General features: G+C 50.5%; 1 protein-coding gene across 2 annotated transcripts in view; it reads left to right on the forward strand.

Annotated features, from left to right (window-relative positions):
- The window catches only part of MYH10 (myosin heavy chain 10), a 1,173,511-nt gene that overhangs the window by 667,389 nt on the left and 484,789 nt on the right, over positions 1-21,333 (forward strand). For both annotated transcript variants that reach the window (XM_069654592.1, XM_069654593.1), the window contains exon 19: positions 11,683-11,804. In XM_069654592.1, coding sequence (XP_069510693.1) covers positions 11,683-11,804 — 122 coding nt within the window. The remainder of the gene's footprint in view (positions 1-11,682; positions 11,805-21,333) is intronic.

The raw sequence follows: 21,333 nt of genomic DNA on the forward strand, positions 1-21,333 counted from the left end.
CTGCCGTCTCCCTAGGCCACTTCTCTGGCAGACATCTTCAGATTTTTACTGCACGTTCAAGTGTCGGGAGTGCTTGCGTTTGGCTCTGTGAGCTGATCTATGTTTTTCACACTTTTTCAGTAAAAAATGAGTTTTTTGTCAAACAGAGCCCGTGTGCTCTTTCTCTACATAGGACGAGAAGCAGGGATCCGTTCGTCAGTGAATTTAAACTCCCCTCAAGGGCAAGAAACGTCGAAGTTTCATCGAAGATTCCAGAAGGCTATCAGGCCAACTCTGCGCTCTGGACCATGTCGGCGGAGAAGGAGGGAAGCTCCCTTTTCAAGCTCTGCTCTAGCTACAAACTGCGGAATGTGTTTGTAGAGGACAAACACCTCCAGTGCCTCTACTGTCTCCATCTGGATCACAGGGAAGCGGATTGGGAGATCTGCCCTGGGTTCTCCAAACGAACCGTGAAGGATCGTCATAGTAGGTTGGCAATGTGGCTCAGCACCAAGGCCTCTGCCCCCTGCGGGAAGCAGGGCAATGCCTCACCCAGGACCGGCCAGTCTGAAAAGTGGGCTTCTAAGTCCTTTGAGGGCACTCCTCTGTGAGGGCCCAAGACGAGGCCAAGCACTGCAAGTCCGTTTCCGTCTGGGCCCCGCACAAGCAGGTCTCGCGACAGGCGGCGGGGTGCGCTCATCTTCACCATCTGCCTCCATCTCCAGCTCCTCCTCAAAGAGGAAATCGGCTAACCCGGTGAAGCTGCGGGAAAGCCAGAGAAGACTAATGTGCAGGAAAAGACAACCAACCTGCCCCAGAATGCCCAGGCAGCTTGGATGTTGACGATCAAGTTGATGACGGCTGCCCTCTTGGAGGTTGACGCAGTCAAGGTAGACCCGGCAGTGCCTAGAGTATCCCTGCCCCCGAGATGGGAGGCATCGGCCAAGCCGGTGGAGAGGACACCGGAGAAGAGGATGCCACCCCTGAGCCTGAACCAGACTCCCTGGGATGCAAAGGAGGGGGTGGAGGAGGCCTCAACCGTACAGGGCACGGATATTTCTTCCTTGGTCAAGGAAGACCAGGTGGCAGTACACACAATTAAGGAGGACGTGGGACAACGAGGACATCAAAAAATCCAACTGGGGACGACGGAGGTGACGATGGCGGACCTGCCACTGACAATGGTGTGGGGCCCAGTAGGCCTACTGCCCGACCCCTCCGAAGGTGTATCGTCAAACACGATATGGCCATGACAGGCGGTTTGCTACAGCCCAGGGCTTCTCCCCCGGACAAGGTGGGGTTGTTCCATGCCATGGTCACCAGAGCGTCAGAACTCTTCCAATTGACCCCGGAGGAGACCAGGACGGAAGGTTTCCTATATCAACGACGCACGGCCAAGAGGAAAACCATCTTGGCAGTGCCTCCCCTGGACGACATCTGGGAGGAAGGCCTCGCTTTGATGAGAAACCTGGCCACGGCCACCAGCCAAGAGGGATCAGCTGGGGAAAAAATACTGGTACTGGTGCCTGAATCCGCACCAAGTGCCTACGTTTACACCCTTCCCCTGGTCTCAGCGGCAGCAACGAAGAAGTCATCTAACCCCTCGTCTTCATCCTCCATCCCGCCCGGATAGCAAGGGGAAGAAGTTAGATGACATAGGAAGAAAAGTATTTTTTTTTTTTTTTTGGGTTGGTTGACAGAATCAACCTATCAAATACTTTCTTACAAAATCCTATTTACAAGTAAATTTGATATCACTTAAAACAATCACATGTATTGTTAAAAATAGACTAATTCATTGTGCAAACAGACAACTAATCTCAATTATAAGTGCTCTTTTGGCGACAGACAAGAGACTGCTTTCATCATGCAACAGTTAGGTAGATAGAAGGTCACTAGTAATCGACTTTTGAAGATCCTTTTGATTGTTTATGATAGAACCATATCCAAGAACTTCACTAAGGCAATTTTGACCGACATTCTAGCCGAGGCAAAGAGAGCTTGCCAAATGTCATCACTGCTATCAGAGCTTGTCAAAGCCATAAGGTTCTTGAAATACAGTTCTTGTGTCTTCAATGCCAAACAGTCCACTACCAAATGTTGCGTAGTCTCTTTGTATTTAGTGTCTTTACAAAAGCGACAATGACTCATTCCCTTTGGTATTATACCTCTTCTGGCACGTATTTCATTTGTAGGCCATAAGTTCATACTGACTTCGAATATGCGAGGATGTGCAGCACGTTAAATAATCTGCCATCTGTCCTAGCTTTTTATGGCCAAAATATTAGCACATTGAAGTCTTGGTAAGTGATACATTTGTCTCTTGTACATACCAAATCCTACCTATACAATTTGAGCTTGAATTTATCTGGGTTGCTCAATAGCTCATCAATTGACAAATCAGCAGAATAAATAATATCTATCACATTGTTTCTCCACATAGAAAGGTAATCTAGTCAGCAGCGTCAACAGTCAAAGCGGCCAATCCTGTACAGATATGACAGGGAGCTGTGGTATAAGATTGCCCGGGTCGAGGAACTTTCCATCCTCCAGGAGGGGGAAGTGGCATTGGTCCATGCAATCACAGTGGCCCTGGACATCGCGGAACAGGGTTCCGAGAGATCGGGAATGGTGTTTGCTTCTGTCGTCGTGGCTGGCTGAAAGCCACCAACTTTTGTCAGGAAGTACTGATGAGGGTTCTGGGCATGCCCTTCGAGGACAAACTGTTTGGGAAGACCGTTGACGAGTCGTTGCAGGCCATTAGGAATGACACTGAGACAGCCCGTGCCTTGGCACTCTTCAACACTGCCTATCCTTTCGTGCCTCCGGCAAGACGTCTGGTAGATCGGCGAAGAGTTTCGGCAGAGGGTCCTCTTTGTACCGTCAACCCTCCCGGTCCACGACCAAGAAGGCCCACATAGGCCGTTCCAAGGCTTTTGGTGGAGGTGGCTGACGTCATTGCTCCCAAGGTGGCAAGCAGCCCCCGAAACAAGATTGAACCATCCAGGATGTCGGGCCCCCACCCATGCACCACGGTGGGAGGTCGGCTGGTGGGCTTCGTCAGCGAGTGGAAGATGATCTCCACCGACCGATGGGTGCTGGACGCTCTCGCCCACTGACACAATCAAGAGTTCCAGCAGAACTATCCCTGCATACCCCGGTGGCCCGGCAGGAGCAGCACATCCCTCAGCTCCTGCAGGAAGTATGGCCCATGATAAGAAAAGGGATGATGGAGCTGGTTCCAAAGTGACTCTGTGGTCTACTCCAGATAGTTCTTGGTAAAGAAGACGACCGGGGGCTGGAGGCCCATTCTAGACCTGCAGCGTCTCAAGTACCTCAAGTCCCAAAAATTCAGAATGGTTACGTTGCACCACATGCTCGGCCAACGGGAGGAAGGAGACTTCTTGACGTCACTGGAACTGGAGGATGCATACTTTCACATCCCCATTCATGAGAAGCATCGGAAGTGCTGCGCTTTGTAGTACAGGCAAGGCACTACCAATTCAAGGCCCTCCCCTTCGGAATGAAGTCGGCGCCCAGGATGTTTACGAAGTGCCTTGCACCAGTGGCGGCCCCTCTACCTCTACAAGGGATACACATATACCCATACCTCGTCAAGGAACGTAGCCCTCGAACACACGGAGAGGACCGTCCAGCTGCTGACGGATCTGGGGGTCTCCGTCAACTTTCCAAAGTCCTCCTTGATACCATTGCTGAACATGCTGTTCCTGGGGACCAGGCTCAACACGGTCTCCTGCCTGGCGGCTCCCTTGGAAGAGAGGATAGCGGCCCTGCTGGGCATGGTACAATGGCTGTTGGCACTGAAGACTGCCACCTTGCAGACAATCAGGTCGCTACTCGGCATGATGTAGTGCATATACCTGATCCGGCTCTGCGTGTTACGTATGCGACCCCTTCAGGAGTTCCTGGACGCTCGGTGGATCCAGGTGTCCGGAAGTTTCGCCGACAAGATTCTTGATGAGGAGTTCCATCAAGTGATAAGGTGGTGGGGCGTGCACTCCACCATCACCGGGGGCACAGGTTTCCAGAGCCACCCGTACCAGGAGACTGTCACCACGGGTGCTTCCCTTGAGGGCTGGGGAGCAAACACTAGACGGCTCAATGCCAATGGCCTGTCGCTGACGTAGGAGAGGGATCTCCACATCAATGTCCTGGATTTGCAGGCAGTGTTCTGGGCTGTCAAGTCGTTCCTTCCGTCCCTCAAGGGTAAAGTGATGAGTCTTCACAGACAATACCACCACAATGTTCATCAGGAAGCAGGGGGGCACAAGATCTCCAGCGCTTTCCAGAGAGGTGCAGGACTTTTGGCACTGGGCTGTCGCCCAACAGATGTTCCTAATCCCTTTTCACCTGGCGGGAGTCAAGAACACCATTGCAGACTCCCTCAGTAGGGAGCTGCACTTCTGCATGAGTGGTAACTTCGACAGGATCCAGTGGACAGCCTCTCCTCAAGTAGGGCAGACCCCAGATCGATCTGTTTGCGATGGCGACTGTTAGGTATGATTGTATGCAGTACCCTTTGGGTGCACTACAACAACCCTGACCACCTGGCAATAGGAAGCCAACCTTTGGTATAAGCTTGTACTACACAGGTTGGTAGCGTGTTGAGCAGCCAGGCTTATCTCAAGAGAGGTCAGTGTGAGCTGTAGGGGAGTTACACAGAGATTCACAGTGACAGGTATTCAAATGAACACACACACGGTTTCGTGAATAAACAATTATTAATTTATCAGTCAGTTAGAATAAGCCTTCTTCAGAAGGGGGCAATATAACAGTAACACTCAAATACACTTCAAAAATACTCTCTAATTCCCAGATGGAAAGCTTCAGAGAGTGCTGGCCGCAGGCAGAGGGCACATTGACCCAATTTGACAACAGACTGTGGGAGTTGGTTCCAAAGTTTGAGTCTTCACAAGTCCTACAATTGGTGGACTTTTGTAAAACTCCCTAACAGAACATAGTGCATTTCCATAAGGCACCCCAGAAGAAGTGTGTCTTGCTTATTTGTGGGCATTGTAGAAGTGACAGGAGCTCCTGAGACACACATTGGGTACACAAACAACCCAATCCCTTTGCCTGCAGGCTCTTATCTATTACAGGAATTATGCTAAACGTCCTGCTACATCGTGGGAGGTTAGGAGAGGCTTGTGATTACCAGTGCAGCTAAAATTGGGCAGGGTGATACTAGTGTCCAATCACCCTTAGGCAGCCACTGTTGCTGGGCAAGTTTAGGGTTGCCTTGAATAGCCATCTTTGTCAGCCACTTTGTGAGCGAGCATGAGTAGAATTATCTGCAGCTAAGCTCCCATAGGCACTCTAGCACTGTCCCAGATTACTCCATCTCGATCAATGAAAATCTTGTTTCTAATACTGTTTTTAGATCTAAATCCACAAAAGAAAAGGCGTTGACCCATACATTATAAGTTACTCACCGTAGTGACTAACTTAGTCCCCTTTCCTCCTTACTCTATGGGTGTCCCTTCCAAGGGACGGGAGACGGAACCTTTTTCACCAGAAAAAACTTTCTTCCTCTTTAAATTTAGAGGCGCGCAGGGGTGCAGCCCTGGGAGCATGCGCTGCCCTGACTCTGCCCTCCGGCGCCATAGACGTGTCGACAATAGATTAACATTGCCTAATAACACTTGTTTTATTATGGGGGAGGCTGGTGGGACGTATGGAGGAAAGGTGACTAAGGACTACTGCGGTGAGTAACTTATAATTACCCTTACGTCCCGTCTCCTTTCCTCCGTACTGCATGGGCGATTACGACTGAGTGTAGCCCCAGTGTGGAGAGAAGACCCTGCTTAAGAATCGCCTATCCGAAAGCCGAGCCCGATATAGAATCGGCATCCAAACAGTAGTGGTTGCAGGAAGCCGAAGGGGTGGCCCATGTGGCCGCCCTGCTTATGACTTGCCATAGGACATGCTGCTGGAAAGCGATGCCCGTTGCCTTGGCTCTGCCTACGTGAGCGTGCATGTTGGCCGGCAGTGGCTTGTGCTGTCCCTCATAAGCTTCTTTGATGGCTGAGACCATCCAACGGGCTATGGAGGCCTTGGAGGCCTGATACCATGGTCTTGATCCACCGAAGTTGACAAAAAGAGCGTCTGACTTGCGGAAGCCCTTGGTCCTATCGAGGTAGAATTTCAGGGCATGCATGACTTCAAGGCAGTGCAGAACTCTCTGTGCCTCGTCTTTGGGCTCTGCAAAAAACGTGGGCAACACAATCTCTTCATTCAGATGGAATGCGGACGGAACCTTAGGTAGGAATGCTTGGTGTGTTCTAAGGACTACCTTGTCCCTGTGAAACGTAGTGTATGGCTCCGAGGCGACCAGCGCCTGGATTTCGCTGATTCTGCGCGCCGACTAACAAGGCCGTCTTAACGGTGACCAGGCTGATGTCAGCGGACGCCATTGGTTCAAAAGGTTTGTGCGCCAAGGAACCCAAGACTAAGGAGAGCATGTCTTCCAGGGAACATGTCAGAGAGAGGGTCGAAACCCTTCGAGTCTGCCCAGTGACAGAACCTGGTCCACTTGCTTTTATAGTGGGTCCTGGTATATTTTCTCCTGGTGCCCTGTATGATCTCCAGATTAGCCTGAGAGAGGTTGAGGTGTCCTAGTGTGACCTGTTCAGGAACCATGCTGTGAACGCTAATTTCTCTGGCTGGATGACCCTGCCCCCCTGCTGCACCAGACGATGTACAGGACCCGTCGGCAGGCGAATGGGAGGCCTCTCCGTGAGGCTGAACAGCTCCGAAAACCATGGCCTGGCTGGCCACCATGGAGCTATCAGGATGATGCTGAGGGTGTGAGACTCCTTGATCTTGCATATCGCCCTGTGAATTGGGGGAGTGTGCGGAAATGCGTATGTTGTCATTCCATTCCACCTGATCTGAAAGGCATTATCCAGGGAGCCCGGGCCCTAACCCTGCCAGGAGGCGAACCGTAGGCACTTCTTGTTGCCCCAGGAGGTAAAGAGGTCCACCTGAGGGTGACCCCATTCGTGAAAGATCTCCTGCAGCACTATGCCGTTCAGCTGCCACTCGTAGTTGTCCGCTCCCAGTTTGCTGAGCTTGTCTGCCTCCAGGTTGGATTCCCCCGGCAGGTGGACAGCCCTGAGGTAGATGTTGTTCTTCAGGGCCCACTCCCACATGCTGACTGCCAGGCTGCACAGTGGATGGGGGGGCTCTGGTACCTCTCTGCTTGTTGACATAGAACATGCTGGTCGAGTTGTGCGTCCGAATGAGAACGACCTTGCACTCGATAACCGGAAGGAAGGCCCTGAGTGCCAGCCAGATGGCCTTCAGTTCCAGCCAATTGATGTGGTAATCCTGCCGGGTCCAGGTGCCATGGACCCAGTGGTTGTCCAGAGTGGCCACCCAACCCTCGAGAGAGGAGTCTGTGGCCATGGTGAGCTGTGGTGTAGGTTGCCGGAAAAGCCTGCATGTGCGCAGGTTGAAGTCCCTGGACCACCATGTGAGGTCTGGGTGAAGCGACAGAGGGACATTGACTTCTGACTGATATCCCCGTTCCTGGTTCCAGGATGCTGCAAAGTGCAGCTGTATCCTCATCCTGAGTCTCGTGTGGGGGGCTGCCAAGAGGACCGCTGCCGTGAGACCCAGTAGGTGTTGGTATCACCAAGCCGAGGTCACTTCTCTGCTGAGGAAGTGCGCTGTAGCCCTCTTGATGGCTGTGTTGTCCTCCGAGGGAAAATCTTTCTGGGGGTACGTGTCCCAAATGACACCCAAGAAGGTCAGTCTCTGCGTGGGCTGCAGCTGACTTCTTGAGGTTGAGGGAAAATCCCAGCCCGTGCAGTGTGTTCATAAGAGTGTGGGAAGTATGGTACACTGCTTCTGGAGATGTAGCTCTGATGAGCCAGTCGTCGATGTACGGGTAGATGTGGCGGCCCTGCGTAGGGCCGCCACAGAGTTGATCAGCCTGGTAAAGACCCCGAGGGGTGAGTTGAGGCCGAAAGGAAGCACCTTGTATTGGAAATGGCAGCCCATGATCCTGAATCGTAGAATGGAACGATGAGGCTAAGATAGGGACGTGTACGTATGCGTCCTTCAGATCCAGGGGGCACATCCGGTCTCCCTTGCACAATGTCTCCGCTATCAAAGCTGGTGTAACCATCTTGAATTTTTGTAGAGGTAGGGAGAGGTTGAGGGTAGAAAGGTCCAGCACAACTCGCAGGCCCGACTGGTTCTTCTGAATGGTGAAAATCCTGGAGTAAAAGCCCAGGCCTCACTGGGAGGCTGGGACTTCCTCTACTGCCTGGCTCTCGATGAGCGACCGGATCTCCGCCAAAAGAGTTACTGTCCCAACCTGTGGGAGTGGAGTGGAGGGGAGGAGGGAGGAGAGGCTGGGATAGGGAGGCGGTACCCCGTGGAGACTACAGAGAGGATCCAGGGGTCAACGAAATTCTGGCGCCAGAAATGTGTGTGAAGAGCAAGCCTGCCCCTCACTGGAGACACGTGATCCCGGAGGCGTGTGTCATGCCTTCTTTCCCTCTGAGGCTGTTGCGGAGGAGGGGGACTCAAAAAAGCCCTTACCCACCCCCTTTGTTTGCGCCGATGCTGGGATGGCGAAAGGTCAGGCTGCCTGGACCTCCGCTCTTCGAAGCCGCGGAACCCTCCATACGTGTGCACCTTCTCAGAGCACTGCTGTGACTGGGTGTACAGTTTGGGTGTAGTCTTTGTAAGGATGGCTAAAGGCTTGGCCTTTGAGAGCTGTTTTTCTTTTTATCCAGCTCCTCGTCCGTTGTGGAGTGGAAGAGGTCACCCCCTTCGAACGGAAGATCTAGTATGCGTTCCTGGACATTGGGATGAAAGCCAGGCCGTTCTTCTCATGTCCATGGCAATACAGATGGTACGGCCAGAGTTGTCAATGTGGGCCAAGGAAGACTCCATGACATCCTGCGCCACAATCTTGGCATCCGCCAAGCCCGTCTTGAATTGTGATTGGCTCTGCGCCGGAAGCTCTGGGAGGAAATCCATAATTTCTCGCCAAAGCCTCTGGTTAACAGCTGCCAGCATGGCATCCGCGTTGGCTTGACGCAGGTGCATGGAATACAGATTCTTCCCATACGCCTCCAAGATCTTCTCCTCCTTGCCGAATAGTGCCGCAGAGGAAGAGGCTGAGAACGACTAAGGCTAGGAGTACAGCGATGCTGCAGCGATCACTGAGGAGTGTGGCTGAGGATGGGCCGATAGCAAGAGTGTATCCCCCCTCCATCTGCCTGTACTTGGCATCCAGGCATTTATTTACCGGCTGGGCCGAGTGGGGTTTGCGCAAACCCTACTTGGCCAAGGCAACTACGTCCTTCTGCATCGGGATCCCCATTATGGCCACAGGACGTAGCATGAGGACTTCTGTGAGGGCCCTCTCTGCTGGTTGCTCGACCTCGGGTTGAGGTATGCCCAAGTACTCTGCCAGCCCTGCCAGACGTTCGTGGAAGGCCTTGGCTGAAGATCGCATGTCAGGGTCCTCCTCCTCCTCATCTGTTTCCACCTGTGGGTCCGGAGGGTCCGGCACCGGAGGGGGGGTTATCTAGGAGCTGCTGTCTGAGGGGCGGGGACTGGAGCGGAGGCTGCAGCGGGGACTGGTATGGATCCTCCTGCGCAATCGGTTGGGGGGCCGGAGCGGGATGCTGAGGCTGAGCAGAAACCGGAGCGGCCTGTACTGGGGCCTGCAGCACCGGAGCCATTGGAGGGAGCAAGTCCCTGATGGCGTCCCTGAGGATGACCCCATCTGTGGAGATTTCATGAGCCTGAGGTGCTTTTCAAAGAACCTGTCCTCACAGGCTGGATTGGTGGTACGGGATAGCGATGGGGTAGCGGGCGGCTGCTGGAGCCGTTGGGTGCCCTGCCTGTATGGACGCAGTGGGAACCTGCCTTGCGCGAAGGAAGGTTAAGCTGTAGGCCACATACCTGGTTGACACCAGTCCCACCTTGGCACACGGTCCTCCACCTGCCTTCCCTGGAGGGCCGTCGGCCGGATGTCTGGATTTTCTGGCACAGCAGCCATTTTGTCGAGCTGCCTTCCACGTGCCTGTGTGGTGTTCCTCGGCTCACTAGGCTCCGCCCCGTGGATCATGGGGCCTACCTTGTTTGTCAAGCCGAGGCCTGGTAGGCGTTTTGCCCTCTGTGGATCTGCCGGTAGAACTGTGTAGAGGTGCCCCCTTGGACATGATGCCAGTACTAGGGCGTAGCCCCTCAGGTGAACTCCCGGTAAAAGAACCTTTTGGTCCCTCAGCACAGTCGCCGGGAGGATCTACTGATCCCTCAGCCTGTCGCCCGGTAGCTGATTCAGCCTCGGTACTTGTGCTGGTATCGGGACCTGAGAGGTCCTTCCCGCGTGGGCGAGTCCTTTTGAAAGAGTCTACCTTGCGAGCTGCACTGGAAAGGAGCAGCCCTACTTTGGGCCTGGATCGATGATGGACGAAGTCCTTGGGTCCTTTGGAGGCGATCTCTGGAAGAGCTCCCTCCACCTGGCTAGTCTGTTCTTTAGAGACCTCAAGGAAAGCACGTTACACGTGGTGCAAGTTTGCCAGCCGTGGTCAGGGCCAAGGCACCGCAGGCATAGGGCGTGGGGGTCTTTAGTCGGGAAGAGCCTGTCACAGGATGGACACCTGCTGAATCCTGTAGAAGGCGACATGCGCTGGGGAGGAGCATGGCGCCTGGGGACCGGGTACCTGAATGATAAAAAGACAAAGAGAAGACGTATACGCGTGTGGCCGAAGCCAAACCCAGGAGCGCTGGTGAATTTGGCCCGTTCCCGTCGACGCGGAAAAAAGGGGACTGAGGTGTGGCACCGGAGTCGGGCAGCGCATGCTCCCAGGGCCGCGCTCTCGTGCGTCTCTAAATTTAAAGGGGGAAGAAGGTTTTTTTCTGGTGAAAAAGGTTCTGTCTCGTGTCCCTTGGAAGGAACGGACGCTCATGCAATATGGATGAAAGCGGATGGGGCGTATGAGTATGTGTGTATATTAGTCCTCTTTATAGCAAAAAGTTTGCTTCTTTCCCATGAAAAATTATTTTTTTAATTATTTAAATCAGGGAAAGGAACAGCTCATGCTTAGTGTGGAACAAGGTGGTTTGTAAGTGTTCACTCGATGCTCTTGTAACCTTGTCCTTATTGTGAGAACTATGTGGTGATTAACCTTGGAAAGCCATATCCCTCAGTGCTACGTTTTGGAGGGCTTGATCCGCCTTGCTGACTTTTTAGAAGCATAAGGCATGATATGATGGGATGTTCCAGATACTTGTGACCTTTCCACATCTGTTTATATTCTGGCTGTAAATCTGTTATTTCAAAACCTCTATTGCATAAAAATATTAACACTTTTTAAACAATTGCTTGCCCCTGTAACCATTGTAATGCCACTTCACTGCATTTCCGTTATCACAGGAAACAATTTCTGAAAATTCTGCTAAATCTTCAATTTTATTTCAACTTTTAACTAGACAATCCCTATTTTGGTGGCCTTTTTCTACTTTAAATGCATTTAGATCTTTTTAAAAACTGAATGGATACATTTTATAAATCTATTAACTAAATGGTTTTATAGTTAAGGCCACAGATAAATAAAATGCATTTTGTTTTTGGTTGTTATTATGATGATACTTTGTCCAAAGTAAGAGTTTGTGTATGCTTGTAAGAGAATTAATGGTCTTCTGAATTTGCAGGCTGGCAAGCTGGATCCCCACCTGGTTCTAGACCAGCTTCGCTGCAATGGTGTACTGGAAGGCATTAGGATCTGTCGACAAGGATTTCCAAATCGGATCGTTTTCCAGGAGTTCAGACAAAGGTACACACCAACAGAGGGTCTCAGAAAGACATGGGAAACAAAAGTATGGGGAATAATTGGCTTGTAGCACAGACAGTGACATCTTCTTGCTCTTCCCCTGGCACCAATACGAAAGCCTTGCATGTTGTAGTCTAGCTTCCAGACATACGTTAAAATTGATTGCTAAAATTCCAGTGGCCAGTGAGCCTCAATGTGATCTTTTTCATTTTCCCTTCTGTTGTAGTCCTTTGTAGGTGGGCTTTTGTTGGCTATGTGCTGTGATGTCTGAGGTGTCAGACAAGTTACTTCAATCAATTCTTTTTAAAGCGTTTCCTCTGCAGTCAGGCATGAGCTGGTTTCTAAGGATAGAATCTACAGTGCCCCAAACACTTGCCATTACAGAGTACTCACATCTATCCCTGCTTTATCTGCGCCATGGGAATTTCTCAATATTTGTGTTTGAAAAAAACATTGAGACTTCACCAGCATGGTGTCTGGCATGCATTGGCATGGTCATGATATTCCCTGTCATCAGGCTGGGAATCCACAGTAAAATAAAAAACTGTTTCACTTTCACTTTAAGACAGTATTTGTACTCTAAACCAATCACTGTCCTCTGGCTGATACTGCCCGATCCAATAACAGTCCTCTCCCTAAGCTCCACCCTTGGTGGCCATCTTAAAAGTATTACTGCACACTTCAGTGTTTGGAGTCCCCACGTTGGTCTCTGAATAATTATTTTGCATTTTTGAGTTTTTCTGTAGAAAATAAACACATTTTGACCGATTTATTTTTATTAGAATAATTTTTTTTTTTTAGCTTATTGTTTTTGACCAAAGGACAGCTACCGTCAGTGGGGATACACTGCTGGCGAAGAGCTTCATTCACTGTCGGACCGTCCATCGAAGTTTCGAGAAGGCCCGGCCTTAGGCCTACTTTGCGCTTTTTCATCCATGTCCGAGGAAAAGAAGAAAGGCCGGAGCCTCTTCAAACTCTGCGCAAAGTGTGGATTAAGGAATGTATTCGTATAAGATCAACATCATAAATGCTTATATTGCCTGCGTCCGTACCAGAATGTGAGGTGCACCGTTGTTTCTCAAAGAAAAGCAAGAAGGATCGCTTCAGCAGGCTGGCAGCGTGGCTCAATTTGAGCAAGGCCCCTGACTCGGCATCCAGGAAGGGTCATGTTTCTCACCCAGAACCCGCCGGTCCGAGGAGTGAACTCCCTCCAGGAGGAGGTCAAGATCCTTTGAGGACGCCCCGCCCTCTGGGGTCCAAGAGAAGGCCTATCTCTGCAACACTGGCTCTGCTGCTGATGCAGGTCCCAAGTAGGGCAGAGCGCAATTGCCATGAGTCTCCACGGTGAGCCTGCTGATGAAGGGGTCCAAGAGAAAGTCCCTAACCCCGTCCAAACTCAGTTTATCAGTGGACTAACCGACGAGGGAGAAGTCCAGGGAGGATCCGTCAAAACGAAGACCGCCCAGCCTTCCAAGTCAACCGGTTCGATGGCGGCCCGTCGACAAACACATCATAGATTAAATCAAAGATGTCCAACACAACAGCATTTAAGTAGAGCGGGTCTGGGAAGGTGGTACCTACAACGGCCACCCCCGTGTGTCCTCACCCCCAAGGCGTGATACAGCTGCGCAGGTAGCGTACGTACCCCAGGGATTGGTAAAGGCTCTGCAACCGTATCAGCCCAGAGACCTCCAGAGAAGGAAAGCGAGGGGGACAAGGCACCCGTGATAAATCTCCACGGGATGTGGACACACATACTGCTACAGAAAGCCGGTGCAGACGTATTGAAGCTCCCACGACAGCAACAATTATTTGCTTGATGACTACTATACAGACCACGAAGGAGGGGAATCTGACGGCAGTGAACCCACGCCCCCTACACGCAAAAGGAGGCGCGTCAGTCCAGACCCTAAACTGCTGGCTCCTTTCACCCCCTAACCGAGGGATGTGTCGCTGGATATGCTAACGACTCTTCACACACTGGTCACAGAGATCCAGCAGAGGATGCCCCCTGCACCAAAGCCTGTGCCACCACAGGACCCGCCGAGGAATAGAAGATCTAAGGTGGGGTGCTGGTCCTCGACGTCACCCGACCCCTCCGACACCACCGCCTCTGCGTTGCGAACTGACTCCATCCAGAGCCCAGGGCCGGCACATGGACACAGGCACTGGCACAGCTACTATGGCTACAGGCCCAGAGAAGGAAGATGACTTTGTGCCAGCTAACTGGTAAACACAACACACCGACAACCCCGATAGGACCTCCACACCGGACGAGGTTGGATCCTTTCATCCCATGATGTTCAGGACCTCTGCCCTATTTCATTTGCTACCTGGGAAAACTAAGAAAGAATGGTTTCTATACCAGCGCTTCGAGTCCAGAAGAAAGACCATCATTAACTGTTTCGGGAGGGGGAGGTGGCCTCGGACCACGTCATTGCAGTGGACATTGGACACAGGTTTCCGCCAGATGGAGAACATCATGTCCCTTTGTCGACAAGGGTGGTTGAAGGCCACAAACCGCTGCTAGGACTTACAGTTTAAGGTGCTGGCTATGCGACAGTGAGAACCTCTTAGGCAAGGCGGTTGACGAGTCTTACAAGCCGCAAAGAGACAGAGACGGCCCACTCCCTGGGAACGCTACAACGACGTCGGCTGTCGTCCTTTTGTTCATCCAGAGGAAAGCCCGGCAGATCTTCCAAAACATATACTACCCCGCACCAACAGCTTTCACGCTCCTCCACTCAAGGGGTCGCTCTCAAGGCAGTGGAGGACCGTGGCGCCGCCCACAGGGCAGGGCCTGACCGCCAAGCAGGCCTGAACCGGCCATGACCTTGGGCCCCCAATTGTGCACCCCAGTGGGAGGCCGGCTGGCAAAGTTCATGAGCTTGTGGAAGAAGATCAGCACCAACAGACAGGTGCTGGACGCTCTCGAACAGGGGCGCAGCCTGGAGTTCCAATGCAGGTGTCCTCGTATTCCACTGGTGCCTCAGCAACAACACAGGCCACAACTCCTGCAATGGGTGTGTGCCATGTTACAGAAGGGGGCGATGGAACCCGTCCCCCAGCACCTATGGGGCTACATTCCAGATACTTTCTGGTTCGAAGGAAAACTGGGTTGGAAGCCAATCCTGGATCTGCGTCGTCTCAAGTACTGGATGGTCACGTTAAAACACGTGCTCGGCCAGCTGGAGGAAGGGGATTTTCTGACATTGTATCTGGAGGATGCCTACTTCCACATCCCCATTCACAAATAAACACTGCAAATTCCTACGTTTCCTGGTTCAGGGTCAGCACTACCAGTTCAAGGCTCTGCCCTTTGGCCTAAAATAGGCTCTGAGGCTCTTTTACAAAGTGCTTGGCCCCGGAGGCAGCGCAATCTACGCCTGCATGGCATCCACATATACCCTTACCTGGATGATTGGCTTGTACAATCCCACTCACACGCTTTTGCGGGCAAACCAACAACAAGGACCGTACGTTTATTGACGGGTTGTGGTTCTCCATAAACTATCCAAAGTCCTGCTTGACGCCATCTCAGAATGCACGGTTTCTGGGTGGCTGGCTCAACACAGTAACACGTTTGGTGTCCCCCTCGGAGGAGAAGGTGGTGGCCATACAAGGGAAAGCACAGTGCTTGTCTGCAAAGACGCCAACGGTGTGGGCCATCAAGTCGCTGCTGGGCATGATGTTCTCCTGCATCAGCCACATCCGCCACTGCAGACTTCAGATGAGGCTTCTCCTGGAGTTCCTGGATGCGAGGTGGATGCAATTATCGGGGACCTTTGCAGACAAGATCTCTCTCAATGAGGAGGTCCGTCGGACGATACAGTGGTGGGACGTATGGCCACATCTCATCCAGTGGACTCTGTTTCAAGTTCTGCCTTACCAGGAGACAGTCACCACGGACCCCTCTCTAAAAGGCTGTGAAGCCCACACTGGACAGTTGCACGCCAGAGGCCTTTGGCAACGGGAAGCAAGGGCCTCCACATCAACATCCTGGAACTTCAGGCCCTTCTCTGGACCATAAAGTCTTTTCTACTGTCGTTGAGGGGCAAGGATGGTGAGGATCTTCACAGACCACACCACCACCTTGTTCTACACCCGAAAGCAAGAAGGGCCCTGCTTGCCGCCTGTCTCCAAGGAGGCCCAGGATCTGTTGTGCTGGGCCATTTGTCAGGACATGTTCTTCGTCCCTTTTCACCTGGTGGGCAGCAAGAACACCACTGCTGTGGACTAGCTCAGCAGGGAGCTGCGTTCTTGCCACGAGTGAGAGCTTTGCCAGGACCAGGTGTACCTTCTGTTCAACAAATGGGGCCAACTCTAGATAGTCTGTTAGGACAGTTTTTCTGTAGTCCAACTAAGGCCTTAGTAAAACCATTCAATTGAGGCAGTACAAGACTCCACTCTTAGTATAAGGCTGTACTGTTCATGGTAGCGTAGACAGAGCAGCCAGGCCTAATTCAGGAGGGAGAGAGGGCTGTAGAATCAGTACAAATGAAAGTGTAATACAAATGGTCAAAAGAAACACTGAAACACTATGTATTGTAAAAATAAGGGATTTATTTAAATACAGGGAGGCCCAGATAAATCTAGGGATAAAGAAGTACTATTGCACATTATATGTAGTTCTAGGGAAGTCAAAACCTTTTCATACACATTCAGTATAGCTCACACCTATTCTTGGTGTAAAAACCCATGGTTACTTTCACAATTACATTCAATGACGCAAAGGCAGTAGACCCTACCAGTTGTGAAATGACTCTCGGTAACAAATCACATAATCCATCAACTGGACAGTATATGTTTTGTTAATCCAGGCACAGTAAAAACCTACTTTTTTGATAACACACAGTTATGCTAGGTGAGTAAAACCGAAGGATGTAATATCCAATTACAAGTGCTTTTGAGATCAGTGAAACACAGATTGAGATGAGCAGTAACTCTTGTAACCTATTTTTGGATGGCACACAGCTAACTCAAGGTAAGTAAAACCCATATACTTTTTTTTAACCTTGCAGTAAATCAGTGTTAGATCTTTCCCAGTTATACAAGTACCTTATGTATGACTTATGAGGGACAGTTATAACCAAAGACACTCTGTGAGTCTGTCTACAACAACACAGGGAAAGCACAACCCAATGTTACACTTTACTGAATGACTCAGTTGTTCTAGGTAGGCAACAACCTAATGTAGATTTATTTTGGACAGGCTAACAGCAAGTCGGGGAAGCAAGACCCAGTTGTGGGACACTCATACAATAATCCTAACAGGCATAATCTGGTGAAACCACACATTACTATTGCGAAGAGGCACAGCCTAATCACAGGTGAGTAATATACCTTCACATCTACTTTCTGTTAGAATGGCAAAACGGTTTCTAAGGAACGAAAGATGTTAACCATACTTTTAAGAATAGTGCATCACACACCCAAGGTAAGTAAGAACTTTTGTAACTGTTAACTCTTAGAGTTAGTTACCAACCCACTCTTTTACAAATAAGTAACCTTTATAACCTTTAAACACTTATTTCCTCTTCTAGGCAAAAGTCCCAATCCCTTAAAAGTCTTTACTTATTCTCGGAGCATATGTGTTTCCAGTGGCAGAAGGGGTGGGGAGGTCACTAGGATGTAGTGACCAACAGGCAGTGTCAGGATAGGTTCTTACATAGCAAACGTCTGAGTTCCTTAGGAAGACTGGGCAAACAGGGGAGTATTTTACTTTAGAGTTAGAAGAGGGTCCAGGGGCTTCACAGAATACACCCTAGGAGGATTCTAGCAGTGGGACTGGGTGCACTGAATGTGAGTCCTCCCCATCACAGAAAACACCCCACAGCTGCACAGAAATCCTAACAGACTTAAGCAAAGTACATACCCAAGTCAACACTGTACCTGAGTATTGAAGAAGATTTTACAGCAGGAGAACTTGAAGACCTGCAGCCAAACCAGGTCAGTGTCTCGCTTATCGTGGTGACTGAAAACAAGACCCGAGAAGAAACTTTGCAGCAGGGAACAATGGCAAAGGCTCTAGGCAAGGTTTTCCTTGTGGCTGAATGTGGTTCTGTTGATTTGGAGCCCTTTCAAGGAGCACAGAAGACCGAAAATCACGGTTGCATTCTCGTCATTACAAAGTTCCAGCACTCTGTTGAAGCGCCCTTTCAGACTCGATTTGGAGATTCACCGGGAATTCGGAAGATTCAGAGCACATTGGCTCGAGGTCCTACGGTATTAGGGTATTGCAGCAACGCATACCATGAGATCGCATCGTGAGATGGCTCAAAATGCAGCTCCTCTTGGTTGTAGTGGGTCACACCAGGCTCTGTCAGGGTCGTCGTTTTCGGAGTCCCCAGGTCGATTGGAAGGAAGGGCTACAACAGGCCCTCCGGTCGCTGGAAATCTTTTCAGCCGGTTTTCCTTCATACTCCTCTATGGTTTTGTTTCCAGTGGTCGACTTGTCTTTAGCTTCCAGGTTCACAGTATTTAACAGGAACTACAGCACAACTAATGCAATCTCTCCCTGCATTTTACAACAAGGGGCAGTCTGGTTGTCCAATCGGGACAGCCAGCCCCCCACTGGGATTTGTCCCCATTCAGGCACCCCATTCAGGCAAGGACGAAGACAAAGGACTGTGGAGATTTGGACTCCTCCCTCGCTTCCTGCACTCACAGACAGACTGGAGCCTGGGACTCCCTCTGAAGATAAAAATCACACAAAGGAAATTCCCACCCTGGATGTCAGGGGAAGGAACAAAAAAGGACAAACACCAAAATGGCGAAAATAGAACACTGGGGCCATTTTGGTAAATTGAGCACCCTTAGGTGCCTTTACTGCATCTGTGAACACCAAATAAAACAAGGTATCACTGCCAACAGCCATTGAAGGTAAGCATGTCCCTGTAACAGAATTATTACAATTTTAGTGTGAAAGGGGATACATTGTATCTCCCAAGCACCCCATAAGGTTGGGTGTGCTGGTTTCACCTAACAAAATGTAAAAGGAATCCAAAAATCCTTTCTACCCTTGGGAACTCTAGTTCTCAAGGTTAGGCCGAGAAAGTTAAAAGGGGAGCCCCTAGGGCAACCCAGCAACAACAGGCATTTATTGCCAAAACATTGTTAAAGAGTATAACTTTAAAAAGACACTATGCAGAGTCTAAAAACTGACACCCATAAAACGTGTAAAAGATTCTGTGGGTGTGGAAAAAGGTTCCCACTCAGAGGTATTAAGGAAAAATATCCCACTAGTAAAGCAAAAACTTCTGGGGTTGACCCAGGTCAGGAAGATTTACCATTTATATGAAAATCTTACCTAACAGTGGCAAACTCCAGTGCTAGACGTTCGTCAGCAGGTTCCCTCAGCCAAGAAGCATGATGGATGCGTTCTCGTTCCTGTGGGAGGGACTGTTCCTGTATGCTTTTCCTCGTTTCCACTCGTGCTACGTGTGATCAGCCCACTCAGACATTTCCACTACAGGATAATACAAGTTTCCCCAGCTTGGCCGCGATCGATCCAATACCCAGACCTGCTGCATCTGTCAGTGGCCCCATCCATCAGGCGGCCACTGCTCCCAGACCTTCTCACCAGAGAGGGAGGGGTGATTCTGCACCATGACCCGAGTCGCTGAACCTGAAGGCATGGCTCCTGCAGCCCTAGAGTATGGAAGTTATTCTTTACATGCCGAATGTAAGGACATCCTGGGCAGGGCCAGAGCCTCGTCAGTGTTGAAGTGCTACGGCCATAAATGGAAGCCCTTCTCCGTGTGGTGCTGGGAGATTACCCCTCTGCGTTTCACATCCCTGCAGCTTCTACCATACTCATGCCTCTATCAAGGTGCATCTCGCCGCCATATCCCCTTACACCAGGTCTCCGGGTAGGCCTTCTCTGTGGTCACACAGACTCGTCAAGGAGTTCCTCAAGGGGCTCTTCATGACTTTTCCGCCAGTGAATGCTCCTGCCCTGGTTTGGGAGCTCAATGTAGTCCTAACCAGGCTCATGGGAGCTCCCTTTGAGCCTAGGCATCAAGCCCAGCTTAAGTTTCTTTTGTGGAAGACGGCCTTCCTCCTGCCTATGACCTCGGCCAGGCGGGTCAGGAAAATCTAGGCTCTGTCTTTCAAGCAGCCTTACTTGTCTTTCCATGCTTCAAGGGTAGTACTGCATAGACACCCCACCTTTATGCTGAAGGTACCATCAGAATTCCACCTCAACAAACCTTTACCTGTCGTCTTCCCGAATCCGTCATCGTCAGCCGATTAGGGCCTTGGCACGTTTAAAGAATTTTCGGAGAGACTTCTCAGTTGTTCATCAAGTTTGGACCTGTAAATCAGGGAAAAGCCTCATCGAAGGCTTCCATTTCCAGGTGGCTCTCCGGCTGCATCATGCACTGTCATCGACTGGCTAACAGGCTGCTGCCAGGCTTGCCGAGAGCCCACTCCACCAGAGCCATCACAGCAACGACTGCGGTTCTGTGTGCCCCTGCTCGACATCTGAAGGGCTCCTACCTGGAGGTCCATGCACACCTTCACAATGTTCGCCTGCGTCGACAGAGATTCCAGGGAGGAGTGCCGAGTCGGCCACGCAGTGCTACGCAACCTGTTTGTTTAAGGTGAGGTTGTTCAAGAGATGGGAGTTTATTGCTTCTGTTGAGCCTTGCCACCTCCTGTGGTTGTATATGTACTGCTGTGTAATTGTTATTCATAAGCATGTAAGTCCATGTAAGATCCCTTGCTGGATAGGTTTTAAGTTAGTTACCTGTAACTATTGTTCTCCAGCATGGGTCTGGCATGGATTCACATGCAAACCCTTCCTCCTTCCCCTCTGTGGCTCTCCTTGGTTCATAATGCCACTTATGTTACATGCTTACCAAATCTGAAGACGGCAAGCTTAGGGAGAGGACTGGCATTGGATGGGGCAGCATGACCCAGAGGACAGTGATTGGTTTAGAGGAGAAATTCCGTTTTAAAGTGAAAGTGAAACTTTTTTCTTTTACCGAGTATTCCCAGCCTTACAGGGAATATTCATGAGCATGTGAATCCATGCCAGACCCATGCTTGAGAACAATAGTTACAGGTAAGTAACTCAAACCATTCTGATTCTTCATACCAGTTTTTAGAAGGGTAGCTTGAGAGTACTGAAAATTGCCATCATGATCAGATGGTGTGGAGGGGTCATGTAGTATTACATAGTTCAGGTTTTAAAGTGGAAGAATTGAATCTTCCATTTATTTAAAATCCTCTCTACTGTCCAAATTCAAATAGATTACTTCCTGCTACTGTTTCCTAATCTTCAATATTCTCTCTTCAGTGCCAGCTTTTCAGAAACTTCTTCAGCTACCGGGGGGTCCATTGCACAGCAGATAGAGGCCAAGATGTCTGACATGATATTGGGACCAGAATTGCGGACGTAACTGTGCCCCTCAAGGCCATAGTCACTTTTTTTGTGCATACACTGTATGTTTTGGGATGCCACTTAGCTGTACTACTTTACCTGTGTCATACTTAATCCTCCTCAGGCCTCAGCTTCACAAATTGCTTG

Source organism: Ambystoma mexicanum, chromosome 3q (assembly GCF_040938575.1).
Source record: "Ambystoma mexicanum isolate Mex_15411 chromosome 3q, UKY_AmexF1_1, whole genome shotgun sequence".
Taxonomy (NCBI): domain Eukaryota; kingdom Metazoa; phylum Chordata; class Amphibia; order Caudata; family Ambystomatidae; genus Ambystoma; species Ambystoma mexicanum.